The 22,434-nt window shown below is 41.0% G+C and overlaps 1 protein-coding gene across 1 annotated transcript; it reads right to left on the bottom strand.

Annotated features, from left to right (window-relative positions):
• Positions 1-943: 943 nt before the first annotated feature.
• NFKBIZ (NFKB inhibitor zeta) lies at positions 944-12,481 on the bottom strand. The gene is made up of 12 exons (XM_030329464.2): positions 12,072-12,481; positions 9,621-9,760; positions 9,110-9,140; positions 8,887-8,990; positions 8,026-8,795; positions 7,228-7,333; positions 6,693-6,839; positions 6,442-6,505; positions 5,978-6,147; positions 5,006-5,116; positions 4,711-4,878; positions 944-2,375 (listed from the first exon to the last, which is right to left on the bottom strand). Exons 1-12 carry the CDS (start codon positions 12,358-12,360, stop codon positions 2,322-2,324), a joined length of 2,154 nt encoding a protein of 717 aa, XP_030185324.1. The 5' UTR covers positions 12,361-12,481; the 3' UTR covers positions 944-2,321.
• Between the last annotated feature and the right edge of the window lie 9,953 nt (positions 12,482-22,434).

Here is a 22,434-nt window from a genome sequence, read left to right on the forward strand (position 1 = left end):
AACTAATTATGAGAGAACTTGGGATTAAGAGAAGAGTTAAGCTCACTTGAAAAAAGCTCACTGTATATCTGTTTCACAGGGGTGTATCGGTTCTACTGTTCTAGTTATCAGGTTGCATTGCAATGCAATGAAAGAAGACAAATTATATTTGACCTACAGAAATATTTCACCTACAGACCTACATTTACAGAAATAAATGACCGACAGTAGATTCCTAACCTGAGCCATGGACTCTTAGTATCTGTAAAGTCCCTGATACTGTATGCAGAATTTGCATATATATGCATAGGTGCATTTTTCCAGGGAAAGGATTCATAGCTTCTAGCAGATTCTCAAAAGAGGTTATAAGAGTAGAATAAGTGCAGAATAACTGACTGACACTGACAGATGTTGGTATGTTTGTTCTCACACGTCAAAATGGCATGTTGGGAATGAGAAGGACACTGTTTACTGATCTTCCCAGGCTGGTATCTCTCAGGATGATTCTGTTAATATCCAAACTGTTTTCCCTATGCTCACTGTTCCCAGAAAATAAAGTATGAAAACTAAAGTCACAAACATAAGAATTAGCTTTCTGGTACATAAATTTCTAAATGATCAACAGTAACTATTAAGGTTTCATGATATTTTCAGAACCCAATAAGCCTCTACGAACTTGGAAAACAATCTTTTTATGTTAAATCATATATACCTTTAGGAATCATGTTCTCAAAAAAAGCCAAATTAAAATATATTAATATTTAATTAATATAATATAATCATTAATATATTAATATTAAACATTGATAAATATTACTGTTTTGTAATATTTAATTGCTACTTTATAAATTTTATATTTTAATTAATATATTAATAATTTAAAGCTATTTAGATTAGTAATTAATAGCACTTTTTCAGCCTAGGGAAATATAAATAAGGGCCTAGAAAAAGAAAATACACATCCTTAAGATGAACGGTATTACTGAATTAATGTTTATTTAAATCCATGCATGAGTTTTTCCATGAGTTCATAATACAGCTGTATTTACAGATAGTAAATAACTGTAACTAACTTTTGTCCACAAGACATACTGGGTCAAACAATGTGATCGATCCAAAGGTTATCTTTTTTAAAAGGATTTAGCTATGAAGATGATTAGTCAGTCAGTTGCTTGTGGGACTTCTCATTAAAAAAAAAAAAAAAAAAAAAAAGGTTTTTAATGAATCAAATTTATTACAGTGAATTAGTGTGTGCAATCAAAGCCAAATACATTCCTTGGTGTATGCAAGAGTAAAAAGCAAAATAGTATTAATAGAATCAAGGTTACTCAAATATAAGGCATTTTTTTCTGAATGGTAATGTAAAACATCATAGTGTATTAACATTATTTGACAGTAGAAAACCAGTAAGACGTGGTTCAGTGTTGACTTTTTGATGTTCCAATAAAGGTAACAAAATTCCAACAAGTAAATTACAAAACCTAGAAAGTGAGCCATAAAGAGGTGTTCTCCTCAAGAGCATGCAATTCATTACAAATAATGTGTTTCATCTCAATGCATGAGTAAAAGCATATTTACAATTCAAACAGAGCTCTGTCAGCCAGGAAGGGAACGACTCTCCATCTGCTTCATCTACAGAGATGGTTGACAGATGATGATGACACAGCTCTTTGGAACATGTATAATTTTTTTAAATAGTGACAATTCACTTGTTCTTTTCTACTTTGTTGATTTACACCTTTCAAATGTGGCCATGTCAATGGCCAAATATGTACAAATACTTCAAAAGACAAAAACAACAACTATATACAATTTGCAAAGATCAAATTTTAACCGTGGTACATTTCATCTAGTCCAGCACCTAGACACTTTCCAACACCAATAACGGCCATCAGGTACTGCATTAGGCCAAATAAAGCCTCAACACGACAAACAGATTTATTTTTTCCCTTTCAAATGCTTTCATTTTCCTTAAAAAAACATTTACAATTGACCTACTTTTAAACTGGCAATAGCTACACGAGCAAGGCCTGATGCCACAAATCAAAGCCTTGTCCTACCCGAAAACGACTGTTAATTAAAGTCAATTTTACCACTCAAGATTAAATTCAGATGTGTAGATCCCAGATACCTGGGTGTGAAATATTAAAATCTGCCGAAAGGAATTAGATATTTTTCTTCTTTTCCTTTAATATAACCCACTATATAATAGTGAACTAAATATGTTTGTTTCCTAGAAACAACTTACATTTGCCAATACAGGGCAAATGGTCTATGTACAGATACATTAGGACTGCCTAACTGACAGTGAGTGTTGCCGACGAGGCTCCACGTCAATGGAGCTAATACGGTGGAGCTCTCTGCTGAATGGACTTTCCCTTCAGGATACGTCGGATCTGGAAGAGAAATTAACAGGATTGGTGAGCTTTACTTTCTATGGTCAAAGTACCGTATTTCCTTCAGAGTTTCACTCTTTTTTCACATCCTCTAAACTGTTCACGTCAACTTGTAATAAACATATGAAGAAATATGAAACAATACATGTCGAGACTTTAAGGTGACTTTAAAAATACTACTATAACTCCTTTCAAGACTTATCACAGATCTATAATGATCTTTGAGTGCAAGAGAGTAAAGCATCTCCATTAAAAACTACCTAATGTTGGGGCACCTGGGTGGCTCAGTTGGTTAAGCGGCCGACTTCAGCTCAGGTCATGATCTCACGGTCTGTGAGTTCGAGCCCCGTGTCGGGCTCTGTGCTGACAGCTCAAAGCCTGGAGCCTGTTTCGGATTCTGTGTCTCCCTCTCTCTGACCCTCCCCCATTCATGCTTTGTCTCTCTCTGTCTCAAAAATAAATAAACGTTAAAAAATTTTAAATAAATAAATAAATAAATAAATAAATAAAAAATAAAAACTACCTAATGTTGAGGGGCACCTGGGTGGCTCAATCAGTTAAGCATCCGACTTCAACTCAGGTTGTGATCTCATGGCTCATGGGTTCGAGCCCTGTGTTGGGCTTTGGGCTGACTGCTCAGAGCCTAGAGCCTGCTTCAGATTCTGTCTCCATTTCTCTGCCCACCCCCCCTCCCACGCATTAGCGCGCTCGCTCTCTTGCTCTCTCAAATATAAGTAAATATTAAAAAGAAAAAACTACTTATAGTTGAAAATCTCCAACAGCTTAAATAAGACCTATATAATCCTTTCCTAGTCTCTAATACTGCTATTTGTGAGAACATTTAATACAAGGCAGTAACAATGGTATATTACAGTATCTCACCTATTTTGAAACCAGCTTGAACTAACAAGAACACAGAACCCACTTCATACACACACAAGTCAATCTTCAAATACCCTTCAAATGAGAATAGCCGCCATGATATCCAATTAAAGCATCTGTGCATAATGTATGCCTAGTGATTAAATTCACACCAGTCTGACAAACATCGCTGTATGACTGCATACCACATATAGTGAAGTAGAGGCAAACACTGGGCTTTAAGCCTCTGCCATTAACTAGTCAATGAGGATTCCTGTCTGTGGGATCTCTGAGTCCCCATTTTCTCAGCTGAACCTTTACACTGCAAAGTTTTTGTAACTATGAAGTGGTATAACATACACGAAAACTCTTCACAAATTATTAAGAAATTCACTTTAAGTTACCAAGAGCTCTACAAATAGCATTTGTAGATGCTGTAACATTGCATAGCATTTGTAGTCCTGTAACATTATGGTCATAATGAGGGCTATGAATCAAAGAAAAGGCTAAATTGCATTCCATATGTTTTATTTTGTGATTATCAAAGTTTGTAATGACCTGCCCGTAGCCACAGTTACCCTCATTTACCCCAGGGGAAGATTTCCATCAAAAATATCTTAAGTTCTAGGGCACATGGGTGGCTCAGTCGGTTAAATGTTCGACTCTTGATTTCGGCTCAGGTCATGATCTCACGCACAGTGAGGTGGGGCCCTGCATTGGGCTCTGCACTGACAATTTGGAGCCTGTTTGGGACTCTCTCTTCACCCCCCTCTATGCCCCTCCCCCACTCGCTCTCACTCTCAAAATAAATAAATAAACTTTAAAATATATATATATGTATCTTAAGTTCTGAAAAGATTCAGTTCATGTTATCAAGAGAAGTTGAGTCATGGGAAACTCTTCAATCTCCAAAGATAATGTATCACCATAGAAATAAAGCATAACTGTGTTTAAAGTATTTCTAGATTCTGAATTACATAAACAACCTTCCATTTCCTATTTAGTATCAGTTAGTAGATAGAAATAACTGTAATGGCCAGTGTTTACTGACCACTCACTATGTCCCTGGGCTATTCTGAACACTCTACAGGGACTGACTCATTTCGTACCCACAATCTGAAGGCCCATCACTCACCAAAACTAAGACTCTCTTTCCTCGATGTCTGCAGGAGCCCTGGCACCTCCTCTTTCATCAGCTTCCAAAACCTCAAACCATTCTGACTGACTCTACACCTAACTCTGTGTTACAGAAGAGAAGACAATCTGACTTTTGACCATTTTGAGGCCATGGATAACCCCGAAATTTCTTCCTCTTCCTTTAGAAACAAAGCAATGGACTCCAAAGTTGCTACCAAAGGCACTGGGAGACGCAGACACTGACAGAGCCTGCCTAAAGAGCACCAGCTTGCCTCTGCCCAGCACAACCGCATCTTCCTTTATGTTTCAGACTAAGTGCCCCTTCTGTAGCTCCCACCTGTTCCCCCACAGGGCCATCAGGAACCAAATGCACTGGCTGTTCATTCTCCAAGTTCCGAGTACTTGGGTCTGCTCCCTTCCTCATCAACAGGCGGACTGCATCCAACTGTGTCACCCGATACTGAAGGCTGGCAGCAACATGGAGGGCAGTGTTTCCATTGTAAGCCTAAAGACAAAGAGATAAAATGACACCTATCAGAAAGGGAGGTTTTCATGAAAGCCGCTCAACAGCCTGAAGAAGATGCAAAGGTCATTCCGTGTCTAGTGCAGTTACTGAGGCTTTCTAGAAGTACCTTCGCATTCACAAAAGACAGGCAACTGGGCAGCTCCAGAAAAAGGCGAATGAGTTCCAAGTTTGCTTCTTCAGCTGCCAAATGCAAGGCTGTGCGACCACTTTTACGATCCTTAACAAAGACAAGAGGGGAAAGAAAATGAACATCCAGAAACCGCTTTTAGATATGCTTTTCACCCAGGCTCACAAATGTCTGACTCACCCTTAGTGATTCACTGTGAATGCTGTCTTCTCCGCAAAGCCTTCCTTCATCCCAGACTAAATGAAATCTTATTCCTCCTAAATTCCCCCATCAATTTGCCTATATGCCCTGATCACAGTCTGCTCTTACATACAGGGTGGCCATAAAATATAGAAACACAGATGATACTATTTTACCATGTGCTGTAATACAATACAATAAAATATTTACTATGTATTCCCTTGTGTTTCCAGATTTGGTGGCCACCCTGTGTAGACTTATTAGCTGCAGTTCTCACCTCTTCCACTTCCCAAGGTATTAAGTATTTTTCCCCCAGAGCTCCCAACTCAGTGCCTTGTACATAGGAGATACTCAGCAAATAAGCCTCAAATTTAAAGAGAATAAAATATTTTCCAGTTTAAAAAACAGAAGATTAAGTCCAGGTCCTACAACAATAAAGCAACCCTTACAAAAGCGCATCACCCTTATTATTAGTATATGAAAATGGAAGCCAAAATGACAATACCAATTTCAAGCATTTTCTTTTCCTTTTAAACAAAGACTAATTTATTTCACAGCTCAGTGATCTTTTGAATGATAATCTACAGATTAAAAGCAAATCGAAAAAGCTGATGATTTTAAAATCTAAGCTTCTTAACTATCCATATGCATTGCTATTCACCCCATTAATTGAAAAACGGGAAAAAGTTTTAATTTATACTTCAGAAATAAGGTCTTTTGCTCTAACCACTTTTCTTCCCTATTCCATCTCCAAACTCTAATGAGATTTACCTTTGCTTCCACTGCTGCTCCCATTTGAATCAGACATTTAATGGTGTCAACCAGACTCTTATTCTTGAGCAAAAGCTCCTGAACTTCAGGTGAATGGGGCTGTTGATTTCTCTGCAGTTCATGCACCACCGCATTGTGGGCCACGACCGCACAGTGTAAAGGAGTCAGGCCTAAAAAGTATAATAAAGCAGTGGTCAAGCATCCATCAAGTATTTCAGTTCTTCTACAATTACAACGACAACGACAGTTAGGACAGCCTCCAACATGAGCTAGAAGTAGGCTCCCCAAGAACTAGTAAGGCAATCTGAAGATTCCCTCCACCGGGTCTTGGTGCTAATTTTATCTATAGAATATTTTAGCTTTAATCACCTCTCTTCCTTCTTGGAATAAAACTTAATACCCCTGGAACTGGCGAGTCCCACTCTCTACATGGCTTTTCGTCCAATAACATTTCTGTCGCTTACCATCATAGTTAGTTGCCTCAAGATCCAAAAACTGATTGCTCTTCACTGCTCCCTTCTGAATTGCCTGCCAAATTTAAAGACAGACACATGTGAGCAAAAGACAAGTTACACAAATACTTATCCTATTAGTAACCCCAAGGAATGAGTAGGTCAACTAAAAATACACATTCTCACAACAGGCAACCTACATCTGACTTCTACTATCCAAGCCCTTCCTCTGTGGCCCTGTGATAGCAGAAGCAGCCTCCTACCTGAAGCACCTGAGAGTGACCTTTCTCAGCACACACATGCAGAGGGGTTCTTCCCCAGCAGTCGGTTGTGTTCACCTGGGCCCCAAGGTTCACCAGGTCCTGCACAATGAGATGCTGATTGGCAGCCACTGCCACCTGAAAGGCGCTCTGTGGACATTCAGAGGGAAAAAAGATCTTTTAAAAATACATAACACTGTCCTGACAAGGAATACGAACATAAACTAAGACTAAGGGGAAAACCCCACATAGAGAAAATAAATCTTATTAAGAAGCAATAAAACACTGTAACACAAGGAAACTAGAATAAGCTTAGGGCGTGCCTTTATTACACCCAGTTAATCTTTGGTCAAATAACTACAAAGTTAACGTTAATAACTTGAAAGTTGACGGTGGCAGAGTCAACATCTCAAAGTTAATATTAACTGAACTCTCTTGGTCTGCAGCTCTAAAACGATGGACACATAAATATGAGACTGGCTATTGTTCTCTTCACCGTGACCACATCTCTGCCATCTCACTCTGTCAAGATCCTCACCTGTCCATTGTGCTCTTTAATATCCAACATATGAAGCGCATTCATCTTTCTTGCGAGGACATAGGAAAGCGCCCTTCTCCCTTGGGCGACGGCAATATGGAGGAACCTGGGAAACATGAGAGGAAAAGAGAATTACTTCTGACTTCACTAAGTTCATTCTTAAAAAAATAAAATTAAAATAAAAATTCCTCCTTTAGTCCCCTTCTTGACATGTTGGTGCACTCAAATGACACACCGTAGAGCATAATTTGTCTTTTCTGCTAGGTTGATAATACATCTGAGGTGCAAAAGGATGTGTTAAGCTACCAGAAATAGTTAGTATGCCAAGCACCATGCTGATCACTTTAAATCGATTATCTTTAATATTCCTACAAACCCTATGAGGGAGGTCTTTTCATTTTACATGTCAAGACTCAGGCACAGAGAGGTTAAATAAATTGCCCACGGCCACAAAGATGTCATGACAGATTACGATTCATTCTACAAGTCAACTCACAATTGATCATGAGCAACTAATCATGACCTGTTTTTGCTCCATAGACACAATCTATCCTGGGCTTTCAAAACTTATTATTCAAAGAAGACACATAAACAAGTAATCTATTCAGCCAGAAAGTAAAAGAAAGGAAAACGCTTAAAATATTAGCTGTCACTGAACAGCAATTTCTACCTACTCTAGTCATCCCAATTAGCCACTTACTAGGGTCTGGCTTGGTGTGCCCTAGAGAAATTCTGTGCCCACTACTTCTAACAAGTATGGTTTACCAAATTAGGTACATGAGAGAAAAGGATACTCACGTGTCACCATCTGCATCCTTTGAAAGAAACTGATCTTGAGAGATATTTGCCAATTTGCTTTCTTCCTGTTCTACTTGCCACTGGAAAAATGACTTCCCTAACTGTGTGGTGTTCATTGGATTTCCGATGATGTTTGGGAATGGCAGTGAAGTGCCTAAAGGGGTAGAGCCTGCGTCATGCCCCATCATGGCCTCACAGGCGCCATGTGGCATCATGTTGAAGTTCTGCAGGTGTGCGTCATTCTGTTGCTGAACACTGGGGGTATTCTGAATGGGAACAGCAATATTCTCAGATTCCTGACTACTCAGAAGGGATGCAAAACTTTGATCTGGGCAGAACTGTGGTTCTTGACCATCAAAGAGGTTTGGTTCATAATTGGGGGACTGGGACGTTCTGGAATAAGGATTGTATTCCAGAGTTGGGTTGTGGGTATAGTGCTGTGGCTGCAAGTTCTGGCTCTGTGGAGAATACTGGTACAGGGACGTCTGATCCACCATGTGTGGGGAGCTGCTGACTTGGAATGGTTGGTGTTTCTGAGGTGGCGAGAAGACCTGCCCTCTGTGGAAGTCCTGACACTGTTCTTGGGGAGAGCCCTGAGGGACCACCACAGGGCTCATCCAACTAACTTGGACAGTATTCAGGGAAACCGGGCTGCATTCATTCTTAATGTTGATTATGTTCTGAAGCAGATCAGCACTGCTGTCCTGTTTGGATTCACTGTGATGAGCATCTTCCATGCTCTCTGCGGGTGTTGGTGTTTGAGGTGGTGTCTGGAAAAGAAGAAAAAGTTAAGTTGCAGACTCTCTTTCCAAATTATGCCAGGAAAAATTTTCAAAGGGTATTCAGAGGAAAATAGTTTACCAAAAACTGGATATGTAATAAAGCTGGCCTTTTGCAAACTGGTCCATCAGACAATGAATCAGGTCCTTTCCTTTTTCCACTATATGACACTGTGTTCTTCAATTCTATACCCAAGAAAGGAATATGGAATCTGTGATCACTTTATTTTCTAAATTTTACCCATAATCACACTACATTATTTTACTCTAAAGCCCCCCATATTACGAATAGAAGGAACTCTTACCTGTGAATTGCTCTCTGTTCACACTTTGGGTCTATAAAGAAAAAGAATTTCTAATTTACTGCATATCAAATGGTTTCCTGCTTAATAAACATCAATAAGCAGACTTAACTTTACCACTCTTTACAGCTCACCATAAATCTGACAGTTATCCTAGCAATATTTATTTTCTATCTTAATTTTCTTTCCCCATTTTCCCTTTCACCTTAGTTCAACTGAGGTCAAGACAAAATTAATAAGCCCATTAGAGTTTTCCCCTTCTAGTCAAACTTTTCCATTTCAGTTGATTCTTTGCCCCCAAGTTGCCTTCATTTATTCATTCATTAAATTTCTCTTGTGTGCCCAGTACCGGCCTAAGTGACAGGAATACAGCAGACAGAGACCAATGCACCCTCTATCCTATGACTCTGGTGTGGTCTACAAAAGACCTACTGGACCCAGGTCAGAAGAGAATAATAACTACCCTGACAGAATAACCTCCCTGCCTCAACCCAAAACAAAAAAGAGGTACCACCTTAAAATCATCCACAGCTTGGCCAGAAGCCTTCTGTTTATGACTTCGGATATGCAACAGGAGTTCCTTCACTGAGTTCTTCACACGAACACCTTGAAAGGGTCCTCTCTGCTGTCTTCCAACCCCCATATGGGGCTCAACTGTTCAAAAGAAAACAAAACATATGCCAATTAAATCTGTTTACAGACACATATCTTGACAATCTCAAAAGCATAGCCGTCTAATGTATGAAGTCCCCAACAAACAGATTGCAAAGCCTCTCCAACTCACTCTGGTCAATGGCCTTGCATGTCAGTCCCCAGCCCTACCTAAGCGTTCTTCATTTCCTAATACCTTTCTCCCCCAGGCACCCTACGAAAATAAAGCTCAAAGAACTGTAGTTTCAGGGGCCCCTGGAGCCAACAGATAAACCCAAATTAAGCTTCTTCATCTTTCAGCCCCATCCACCCAAGAGACACAATCACAGATTTTGCCACCCTCTCATAAATCTGTAATTATTCTTAACTTTGGAAAAACCGTGGGGAAGCGAGGAATAAATGATGGATTTTCAGCTTCTTCAAAACAAAGGCTTTATATCCACACATAAATTTAAAAAGTCTAATAATTCCACTCACTAAGAAAGCACAAAACAAACTTCCTCCAAAGATCTCAATGTGCCAAGGTCTAACAATTAACAATGTCTCAGAGGGGGGATGGGCCAAATGGGTAAGGGGCATTAAGGAATCTACTCCTGAAATCACTGTTGCACTATATGCTAACTAATCTGGATGTAAATTTAAAAACATAAAATTAAAAAAAAATAAACATAAAAAAATAAAAAAAACCAATGTCTTAGATTTGTTTCTTAGGCTTTCCATATTTAAATTTTAAGATATACTTTAAAATGTAGTCTATGAGTACAGCATTCCACTTCTGACCACTACTATGTCATAATCTCTTGGGATGAGTTGAACACAAAGAAAACATGGAAGAAGTCAGGAAATGAATAATTGAGCCACTCAGTTGAGTAGGAAACAGTTAGAAGATGGGACAAGAAACCATACCTAATTTGAATAGACATAGACATATCAAAAACCCACTCAATGGTAGGGCGAATTAAAGAATGGGTGGATTTTATGTTTAAGTTTAGGAAAACCTTGTCAGGATCTAACAGCATTTCTCTGGAATGACAGTAGTTAATAACTCAACGTCACAGGGAGAAAAATTCAGTTTCAGAAATCCCCTATGTCTATGTGGTAAACCAAGGAACGAACAAAACGGTTTCAGAGAAATGAAGGCCAAATGTGAGAGAAAAGGCTTGAATACACGCACACGCACACACACACACACACACACACACACACGCACACACTTTGCATCTGCTAAAACATACATACATTTAAAATACGGAGAGCACCTTATGAAATCAAGTGGCTTAAATTACTTTTTAAGTGAAAATGAAAACTCACTTTTTATAACAAAAGACAACCAAAACAGAAGTGGCTAGCAGTAGGGAACACACCTGAACAAGAATGTTCTTTAAAATCATGCTGATTAGACTTTATAACACTTGAGATTATCTAGACTTTCTTTAGTCTGCCCACAGTGCCATCCTGTTTCCCCCCAAGTTATGCAACTCGGCTCTTTAAGAAAAGAAACTAACCAATTCACAGCAGAAGGAAACATTATCCCCATGCCGGCTAGGTTTAGCTTAACCATTCTAAAGCACACAGAAAAACAAGACCGCAGAAATTCAGGGTAGACTTCCGAAACTCGAAAACATCACACACTAAAGTCATAATGTGAGCTGGTTTTTAGTCCAGTTTCACCTCACATCTTGTTAATATCAGTTTCCTTTCTTAAATATAAAATCCTTTTTACTTAAAATTTCCACAAATACTTAGGAAAAAATAAGTCGACCATAAACACAGCACTCAAACAAACCTCATTGGGAACCCCACGTTATACCTACATCAGATCCAAAAACTCGCCACCAGTATATGAATTTACAGTTTAGTAAAGCTTGAAGAAGAAGGAGAAGGAGAAGGAGAAGGAGAAGGAGAAGGAGAAGGAGAAGGAGAAGGAGAAGGAGAAGGAGAAGGAGAAAAGAAAAAAGAAGAGTGAGAGAAAATCTAAAGTGATTCATCGCCACCCTCAGAAGTCAGAGCTCTGCTCTCAGAGGCGCTGTGAGCTACCAGGCCAGCGGGATGTGGCGCCCGGATTTTACCGACGGCCAAAGGGCATCCAGTTCTACCAACTGCCCTGGCACAGAGCAAGTCTTCCAGTAATCGCCTAACATATGAGGACAGTGTGGTTATATACTGCCGCTAAGGGAGGCGCAGAGGCCACCTAACTCCCGGTCCAGGTACTTCGCACCTCGGCAGTTCGGACCCTCCCCTCCCAGCGTGTGGGCCGCCCGGAGACCGGGGTGCTGGGGGCGCTGAGGCCGCGCCCGCCGGGGCGGGTAGGTACCTTGCAGCCGCTCGGCGCGGGCGCCACCTCTCGGCCGGGACTCCACGGCCCCGCAGGAGGACACGGACGAGGCGGAGGAGAAGTCGGAGGAGTCCGAGCCGGGCGAGCCGGGCGCGGAGGGCCCCGACGACGAGCAGATGGCGTCGCAGGCGCCCAGGGCCGCGGCCGGGGGCGATGCGCCGTAGAAGTAGGCCAGGTTCAGCGGGCTGGTCATGAGGCCACCGTCGCCGGCCGCGTCCAGCAACCCCTCTCCGCCGCGGCTGTCGTCCAGCAGCTTGTCCACGATCATGCTCCCGGGCTGGGCGCTCGGGGACCCCAGACTCCTGCGTCACCCGCTCGCTGCGCACGACTGCCTCCCGGCTGTGGCTCTGACGGGCTCGGGGACCTGCCGGCAGGGGGATGGCGCGGGCACGGGCGCGGCCCGGGACTGCCCGGTATTTAACCGGCCTCCAGGAGCTGAAGGGGGAGGATCGCAGCCTCGCCTGCCTCCCCCGAGCCGGGCCGGGCCATTGGCGGCGTCGGGGCCGCCTCCCAGCCCCTCCTCCGGATGCGCCCCGTTTCCAGTAAAATGTACAGGATGAAGCAATGTGCCCTCCGCCCTCGCCCCGCCCGCCCGGCTCCGCCTCGACTGACCGGCTGTTTTCTCCCCCTTCACCTGGAAACCCCGAGCGAGCGCGGTCTCCCACCTCCCGCCTCCCGGACCGGGACCCCGGCCCCAGCCGCCGGCGGAGAGAAGCCGGGCCGGGCCGGGCGCCGGGGAAGAAGGCTCGCGGCGTGGGGGCCCTGGGCCTGCAGAGGGAGCGGTGGAGGCGGGAAGGCAGCGGCGGGAACAGGTCGGCCCGGTTCCCGGGGAGGAGGAAATCCTGGAAGCTGCACGTTCCGCACTCCTCCGCCCGCCCTGGCGCGGCGAGCTTCCCGCCAGCTCCATTTAAGGCGTCTCTGGAAGATTCCTAAAGGCCTGGCTCCTCCAGTGCCTCAGAGCAGCTTTGGTCCTCGGAACTTAACGTTTGCCAAAGTGTTTACCTTTGGCACCCACTGAGATAGATGTTGAAGCCATTTTTCTGTCCTCAAATTATAATCTGGACTAGTACTTTTTTTTTTTTTTTTTTTTGGCACAGCCCAGTAATAAAAAACAGTGCCTTATACCCCTGTCTGGTTCAGAACTTCGCAAAATGACGAATGTACATACATGTATATGTTTGTATTCATGTATATATAATTTTTTTCTTTCTGCATAATTTTACATTTTATCTGATAAACAGGAATTTTGCTGTTTCTTAGCTTAAGTACTATTTATTTATTTTTAGTGTTCATTTATTTTTGAGAGAGAGACAGACAGACAGACAGACTTGGGGGGGGGGGGCGGAGTGGAGAGCTAGGGAACACAGAATCCGAAGCAGGCTCCAGGCTCTGAGCTGTCAGCATAGAGCCGTTGCGGGCCTCGAACTCACGGACTGCGAGATCATGACCCCAGCCAAAGTCGGACACTCAACTGACTGAGCCACCCAGGCGCCCTAAGTACTTAAAAAAAAAAAAAAAAAAATGGATTTACACAATTTTTATTGAAGTCCTAGGAGTTTGCAGGAAAAAAAAAAAATGAATGATTATGTCCCTTCTTTCAAGTACATTGTAACCTTGTAGAAATGATAAGGTAGGCACACACGTGCTATATTAAAAGAAACCAATTATGATTAAACATCATGATGGATACAAAGTTCAATGAGTGTCCTAAAAAGAAAGACAAAACATGGTGGAGAAAAAAAAGGTCATGAGGAAAATCTTTGCAAAGGAGAGGGCATTTGAGACAGGCCCTGAAGGATGGGTGGGATTTCAACCAAAATGATTTATAGGAAGATGGAACAGCATGACCAAAAAAAATGAGGAAGAGTCAGATAAAAGCCTACAGTCCCTTTTTAAGGTAGTCAAAGCAAAGGTGATAACATAAATGTAACAGGTAACTTGGTGCCTTTGGGTGGAGCACCTCCAGTGGCCGGCTGAGACGCTGAGTCTTTAATAAACACTGAGTGAACATGGAAGAATCTGGGCAGGCAAAATTAACCTAGAAGCAGCCTAGATGCGGTAAGACTGAGGGGTCCAGAGGCCCTTAGGAACTACTGCATCCAGGACTGAACTGAGCTGACCCTGGTTCAGAGGCAATGAGGAAGAGGAAAGTAAATGGAAAGAAAGGGCTGGGCAGCACTGTTCAGACAGAATGCACAGGTCCGGACCAGCTAGATATGGGCAGCAGTGAAGGGGTCCCCAGTCAGGATGTGGTTTGGGGCCAGATGACCAGGTGAACAGGGATGCCAGCTTCAGATCACAAGCAAATCAGCAGAAGCAAAGTTAGAGTGCCAGGAGGGAAGAGGGATGCAATGAGCTTGAATTGTTACTCAGTATTAATAGGTGTTAGAAGACCCTGATGGGAGTTTCAAAGTAAACAGTCAACTTGTTTCTCACAAGTGTTGTATTGTCCCCAAAACTTGCTGCCTTTCCCTTCTCCCAGTCTTTGGTTTTGGTAACTTCTAAAAAAATAAAATAAAAATAAAAAGGAAACAATTCTTTTGTATCTGCAGGGAATAAAAGACTCCAGTAAACGCAGTCCTCCAGAAACCAAAATCACTTAAAGGATGCTCCAAATAAGATGTTAGGCTTTCTCAATAAAATCTATTTGGATTTTTCTTTCACCCTACTAACATATTTTATGTATAATAAAGGCCTTAAATGTCCATTCAAACAAATTCATGCACAATTTTTTTTTTTTTTTTACAAAACTTAATTCTCCCCTAAAATTATTTCTGGTTTCACTTGGTATATAAAAATCTAAGCTCAAAATCATAGCCTCTGGAGAACTCATAAATAAATATGATCAGTGAAAGACTAATGTTTCAGAATAAACATTCAAAGTTTTCTATAAAATGTCAAAGCAAGCATACTGTCTGAGAAGACCACAAGCCCCAGTTTCCAATGCCCTCCCACACAGAGTCAAGAATGGTAGTTTGTTAATGTTACTACAAAAAGAAAATTTGAATATACTTTGCTTCATTTACATGTTGAAATATAAACTCAATATGGTCTATCAATTTGGTTGAATGATATGACACTACCATTGTTCTAACCAAATGTGATAGAACGTTAACTCTCTGAGAGAGAGCTACCATGTTATGAGGACTCTCTGGAAAAGTCCACTGAGGCCAACAGCCAGCACCAACTGGCCAGCTATATGAGGGAGCCTCCACAACATATCAGGCCTTCAGATGACTGCGCTGACCAACATCTTGACTGTGGTCTCAGGAGCAGCCCTAAACTAGAACTCCCCCAAAGGCACTCTCAGATTCCTGACCACAGAAACTATATTCAAAAAATGAAGCCTTGAGAATTTGCCCAAGGTCACACTGCTCATCATTGGTGAAGAGATTAAAATCTTCATCTGTTTGACTCCAGACCCTGATCTCCCACTCTCTCTCTCTGCCCCTCCCCCACTCTCTCTCTCTCAAAAATAAACATTAAAAAAATAAATAACAATTATGAAAATTTTTTTAAAAAATAAAATAAAAAGGGATATCACAAGACACATTTCCTCAAGGTTCAGATACTCTAACATCTAAAGTTACAAAAAAAAAAAAAAAAGATGAAAATGACAGAGAGACCCCCTGACTCATGGAAAGAGAAATCTCTAAAGCAACTGGAAGAAACTATAAATAAGAAATAAAAATATGGGGGACCTGGATGGTTCAGTCAGTTAAGCATCCAACTTTGGCTCAGGTCATGATCTCACGATTCATGAGTTTAGGGTCTGAGCTGACAGCTCAGAGCCTGGAGCCTGCTTCAGATTCTGGGTGTTCCTCTCTCTGCCCCTCCCCAGCTTGCTCTCTCTCTCTCTTTCAAAAGTAAATAATAAAACATTTTTTTTAAATGATTAAAAGAAATAAAAATATGATGTTTTCCTTGGCTTTATAAATGTTAACTATTCACCTTATTGTATCTTATACGATAGAACATTTCTTAGTAGTATTATGGTGCCAGTTAAGTTGTAACACCATATTGAGGTCAATCATTCAAAGTTTTAAAAAAGGTATTCAATTTTTTAATGTAGATGTAATGAACTTGTCAAATGCCAAAAATCATTTGGTGCAACTTTTCAAACTGGAGATGAAAAAGTCAGTGAAGTATCTTAGTACAATAATTTATACTGCCTTCGCTGAAGAAGTGAACATCATAGGTGAGAAATTAATAAAGCCTGGGAGAATTTGTTTCGCTAAATGTCTTCTAGATGAAAAAACAGCAAAAGAAACCATGGCCCTGTACTTCCCAGTGATATAGCAACTCATCAAATGAAGATTCAGCTGCAAACATGAAAGCTGATCTTGCCTGCAATATTGCATTTTTGCCGTAGCATGGATAGATCTGTGGACTGTCTGGACTTGCTATTTTGGCTGCATTCATCAGGTATTAGCACTGGCTAATCACCGAAGATCTCTTATAGGAATGCTTGAAAATAAGCATAAGAGGGGCTGAAACATTCAAAGTGTACAATAACCTTTTTGAATCACATCATTTATCCTGGAACAATTGTATTGACATTCGCACTGATGGTACAAAAGCAGTCGTGGGTAAACTGCTGATGCCTTACAACAAATCAAGGCAGTAGCAACAGAATGAAATAGTGGTCATTGTATTCATCACCACCACCCACTCGCAGATTAAAAAAAAAAAAAAATTTCACTTAAGAAAATCCTAGATGAAACAGCAACAATTAATAATTTTATTAAATACTGACCCTTGAAATATACATAGTTTTAATATTCTATAATGATTGTCTGGAAAAGCACTTGGCCCATTCGACTGAATGAATTGAACAATGATACATTGGCGTTTGTTCCACTTCAATCCCATTTGAGTTGTGAGTTCAACTATTCACTGTTTTTATTGGAACAATAATTTTACTTGACTGACAAACTGTGGTTATTCTGACTTGGATATTTGTCAGATTTTTTTTTTTTTTTTAATGAACAGAGTAACGCTGTCATGTCCAGGAGCCTGCTTAAGATTCTCTCTCTCCCTTTGCCTCTCTCTCCCACTCAGGCTCGGTCTCTCTCTCTCTCTCTCTTTCAAAAAATAAATAAATAAAATGTAACTACTTAAAAATGTGCCATTCAATTAAATATTTATTAAGTAATAGGTGGTTGGCTATTACAAGGGACACATGTCCTGGGAGCTTATGTAGAGGAGACAGACTCATAAATGGGTAATTTATGGAAATTCTGATGGAAGTCTGTGTGGGGACACAGAAAAGGGGCCCTTAAGCCAGACTGTGGGTGAGAGTGAGGGTGGGGAGGAGGAAGGTCAGGGAAGGCCCCAGGAGTGGTAGATATTAATCTGAAAATTGGGGAAGATGAGCATGAATTGGCCAGGTAAGGACAGGGAGCAGAGAAGTGCAGTGTCAGAGCTGTGACAAACCATTCAGTTTGGTATCACTGCAGCTAATGAGGAAGATGAGGCTTGTGAGGAAGGCAGGGCTGGGACACTTGCCATTCTAAGAAACTGAACGTGATGCTAAAGATCCTTCCTCTATCCTTCCTTAGATCCATTCTAAGAGATTGAACCTGATCCTAATGATCCTACTTAGGGATCCTTCAATGGCTCCCTAAATAGGGTAGAGGAATTCTTAGATTTGGTCATAGATGTGGCATGCTCATGGCAGTCTTAGATTTTTGTCTTAAATATCTGCTTTTATGGGGCACCTGGGTGGCTCAGTCAGTTAAGTGTCCAATTTTGGCTCAGGTCATGATCTTGCAGTTTGTGAGTTTGAGCCCTGCATCCGGCTCTGTTCTGACGGCTCAGAGCCTGGAGCCTGCTTCAGATTCTCTGCTCCTCCCTTGCTCGCACTCTGTCTCTCTGTCTCAAAAATAAATAAAACTTAAAAAAAAAAAAGCTTTAAATATCTGCTTTTTTTAAAGTTTTATTTGTTTTTGAGAGAGAGAGAGAGCACCCACACACGAGCAGGAGAGAGGCAAAGAGAGAGGGAGAACCAAGCAGGTTCTACGCTGTGAGCACAGAGCCTGACATGGGTGGGGCTTGATGCCACAAGTTGTGAGATCACGGCCTGAACCAAAATCAAGGATCAGACACTTAACCGACAGAGCCACCCAGTCACCCCTAAATAGTTACATTTTAAATGGTTATATAAGTGCCTATATAATATCCTCCACCTTGCCTCTTAGTCCGCAGAACCTAACACATTTACTATTGGGCACATTACAGAAAGTTTGCCAACTCCTGCTTTAAGCAACAGTGCTTACAGGCACTACAGTGTCATGGTGTGAGACCTGCAGACTCAGCTCTGGCTCTTAGCAGTTGTGCAGCCTTGCCCCTTAATCTCTGAGCCTCAGTTTACTGACTGGGTGGCTTAAACAACGAAGATTTATTTTCTCGCTGTCTGGAAGCTGGATGTCCAAGATTAAAGCGCCAGCACGGTTGTTTTTTCCTGAAGCCTTTTTCACCAGATGCATGTATAGCCTTTTCTTGATTGGACACTCATTCCTGGCACCTCTTCCTCTTCTACTAGAGACACCAGTCAGATTGGATTAGGGCACAACCTAATGGCCTCATTTTAACTGAATTACTCCTCTAAAAGCCCTGTATCCAAATAGAGTCACATTCTGAGATACTGGGGGTTAGGGCTTTAACATATAAATTTGGGGCGGAGGCGGGGGCCACAATTCAGTCCATAACAGATAGGTTTGATGTAGCTGAATTTTAGAGGTTGTAAAAAGCAGTCATAAGACTTCAGTTATGATATAGGAGGCCATAGCATCCAGTTTTGGCCAAGCAGGGAAAAACATGAATATCATGGCTTTCCTAAGCAAACTTCCAGCTGCTCTTAAATGTGATGGTAGTGAGAATGAGGACCTGGGGAGAGAGGGGGTAGATGGGAAGAATTTTTGACAAGAAACTATCTGGACTCTTCTACAGTGCAATGAAGTTGCTGAAAGAGTCAAATCTTTAAGTTCTCTAGAAATTTCTAGAAAAATGAAGACAATCTTGTAGTGGGGGTAGAGGGGCAAAGGGTGAATATGGCAACCTTGGTTTTAGATCTGTTGATTATACACTTGGCAACATGGAATTAGAACTCAGAGAAAAGGTCAGAGCTGGAGATAGGAATCTGGAGTCTTTATATAGTCAGAGGTGAATCTGTGGGAGTGGGAGAGCTTGCTCAGAGTTCAAAAAACATAGAAGACAAAAACTCAGTTTTCAAAGTGCTTTGCTGCGACATTGGCTTGGGAGATAGTTTTCCAGGACCTCTCTAGCTAAAGTAGCACCCCTGGCTCTCTCCCTCTGCCTTGCTTTGTTGGTCTTCATAGCACATTATTACCACCTGCCATTATATTTATATAGCTAGCTATTTGATTGTTGTCTGTCTTTTCCAGAAGAACATAAGCTCCCGGAGAGCACAGACTGTCTTTTTGTCCAGTACTCTGGAACAAAGTCCAGAACATTTTAGGTGCCCAATAAATATTTACTGAATTAAGTCATAAATAGGTTAATTTTTATGATCAATAGAGTTTAAGTTGATAATACATTGCTGAATATTGCCTTTTTATCTTAAAATAACATGTTGTTCTTTAACAAATACATTTGGATAAATGAACACATAGACACATATATTTGAGAATCTGAAATATATAACCTAAAAACTTAGTTTTGCTTCTGTTTGTGTTTTCCCCAAATCAAGAGCACTAATCCTTTCTCTGTAACAGTATTTATGTATGAGAAACTGCAACTTTCTTTAAAAATCCAGGTATTTGCGCAATCTGGTTACTCTTATCAGATAATCTGTTTGCATCTACTTTTTTTTTTTTTAAGTTTTTCTTGGCAGGTGATTTGTGGTGTCCTTGGTTTCTGCCAGGTCTCTTTTCCTTTTACTCACCATATCTGTACTTAAAGATCCTTTTATCATTGTACCTATGTGGGTGCTAACAGAATACCACAACCAGCATTCCTCCTGGAGAAAATTATAAAGAAAAGTGACAAACATATGTTTGTATGGACTGTTGGCACCCACATGGGTACAATGATACAGGAATCTATACAGCTATACGTGGTAAAGGCACTTAAACCAAGTCCACCCTCCTTCGTTTTTCTAAGGAATCACAATGAGAGAGTAATCTGAATCATTTGTATTTCACACAGGTGAAGATGTTTGTTAAATCTAGCCTCTCTTTTTCAGGTAGGCTGAGTGGTATAAATGGCACTAGAATTATGGGGTAAAGCAATATAAAGCAATAATTCCCCAACAGAGGGGGAATTCGTCCTTAAAGACTATCAGAATCACTGAGGAAGTGTTTTCCAGGGCTACACGATCCCAGGCTGCACCTTCCTAGTGGGAGTGTACCATATCTCCCAGCTGCTGGAGGAGTAAAGGGTTGAGAATCACTGGTCAGGCATTCTGAGAGTTAAAGTGAACACAACACATGACACTAACAAATGACTGGTTTCTATCTATCCTCTACTCTTTATTAAAGGATTGGGTGGGGGTGTTTTGTTTTGTTTGTTTTGTTTTGTTTTGTTTTGTTGGTCCCCCAGACCCTGTTTGGCTAGAATTTTATGGAACCTTTAAACCATAAAGGAAAATATAGGCTGATGGGAAGAAGACACTCTGCGGGGCAACAGGACGAGTCTGTAAAATCCAGAATGAAGCTAAGAGAGGAAATTTGAGCATGCTTGTTAGAAATAGAGAAAAAATGAAAAGATGCTAACAGGAGAACTTGTTTACTAAACCTCGTGGCCAATTTAGTGCAACTTTGGGAACTGTTTACTATAGTAATAGTTTTCTGACTTACAAATTCTGCAATTATGATTTTAGTTAAATACATTGGGCTCTTTCCTAACAAGTCTGCACAAATGTGAAAGTACTCTGGGGGAAGAGGCTATAGAGACACAAGTTATAACTAGACGGGTTTTGATCCAATATGTAATCTATCCCACCCTGGTCCTCCCAACCATATACATGGAAACAGGTAGAGGTTTACTCAATGGTCATAATAACTATGGGAGTGAGAAAGGAACTAAAATGTCTAGGATGTGTCACATACTTTACACACATTGTATATTATCTTGTGTGATTTTAGCAATTTGGTTTTGATACTAATATGCCAATTTATATGTGTTTGTGGGATTGTATTATGGCAGCCCTAGCAAACTAATGCACTATCCCATCATACTTCCATTTGCTACTCAACATGCAGTCCTTAGGCATAATCCTGGAAAACAGCACACCAATTCTTGTCCCTAACTTTTATCCAAGCTAGAATTATTGACTGATTTTCTTCTGATCCTTTGCTTAAAAGCACAGTTTTGAAGCCAAACAAACTGGGTCCAAATCCCAGCTCCATTCACTTAACAATCATGTAGCTTTAATGAACTTCTCTAAAACTGTTTTCTGATCCATAAACTGGAAATATTAACTTCACTTGGTCAGTATATAGGTTAAATGAGGTAGTGTATGTGATAAGCCTAGCACAACTCCGGGAACACAGTATACATTCAATGATGATAATTATAATTATTATCCATTTTTCAAAGCTCCATTTAATACTTGATTGTTAAGCATCTGGCCTCTTTGGACCACCCGCCAAACTTGAAGAGAATATGGAAGAGAATCATGGAGTCAAGTGTGGACTTGACTACAGAGTCTTGATGCCACTGAAAACACTGGAGTTCATGTAATAAGCCATGGGGAGCCATTCAGGATTTTTGAACTGGGAAAAGCATGACCAAAGCCATGCTTTAGGAAGGACAAAGCAACAGCTGAAACGTAGGTGATCAGGACAGACAGCCTGCAGTAGTCAAGGTGACAGGTCCTAAAGGATAGAACAAGAGGGGTGCCTATGGGAATAGAAAGTGAGGAATTGCTTAGAGAAATATTTCTGACATATAATCCATAGAATTGGCAACAGACTGGACACATCAATGATAGGAGAGAACCAGAAGTAACTCCAACACCTTAAGATTGATAGAGTGGTAGTACCATGAACAGAAATATGGAAGCCAGGTGAAAGAGAGTACAGGAGGCATCAACTTTGATTTTAGCCTTCACATTCCACTCCCTGTGCTGCTCCTACTACTGTATCTCACCCCATATCTGCAGTCTAAGCAGGGCAGTCTCCATGCCCTTCCCTTCTAGTAAAACGTCAAGAAGGCATTTCAAAATTAATTCACACCACGACATAAACAGTAATCTTTCCCAAAGGCTATTTGCATTTTAAAAGAGGCCTCCCAAAATGAACTACCATGGATAATGGACAAACATAAATGAGGTATGAGATGGAGAGAGGAAGTCCTTCAACATTATTATCACCCTACA

The sequence above is a fragment of the Lynx canadensis genome, chromosome C2 (assembly GCF_007474595.2).
Source record: "Lynx canadensis isolate LIC74 chromosome C2, mLynCan4.pri.v2, whole genome shotgun sequence".
In the NCBI taxonomy this organism is placed as follows: domain Eukaryota; kingdom Metazoa; phylum Chordata; class Mammalia; order Carnivora; family Felidae; genus Lynx; species Lynx canadensis.

Coding starts and splice junctions, on each gene's coding strand:
- NFKBIZ (XM_030329464.2), bottom strand. CDS start 12,360: ATGATCGTGGACAAGCTGCTGGACGACAGCCGCGGCGGAGAGGGGTTG. Junction 6,506..6,692: donor GTCACTCTCAGGTGCTTCAG/GTAGGAGGCTGC, acceptor TAAATTTGGCAG/GCAATTCAGAAGGGAGCAGT. Junction 2,376..4,710: donor ATGGCCCTGTGGGGGAACAG/GTGGGAGCTACA, acceptor TTTCTCTTCCAG/ATCCGACGTATCCTGAAGGG.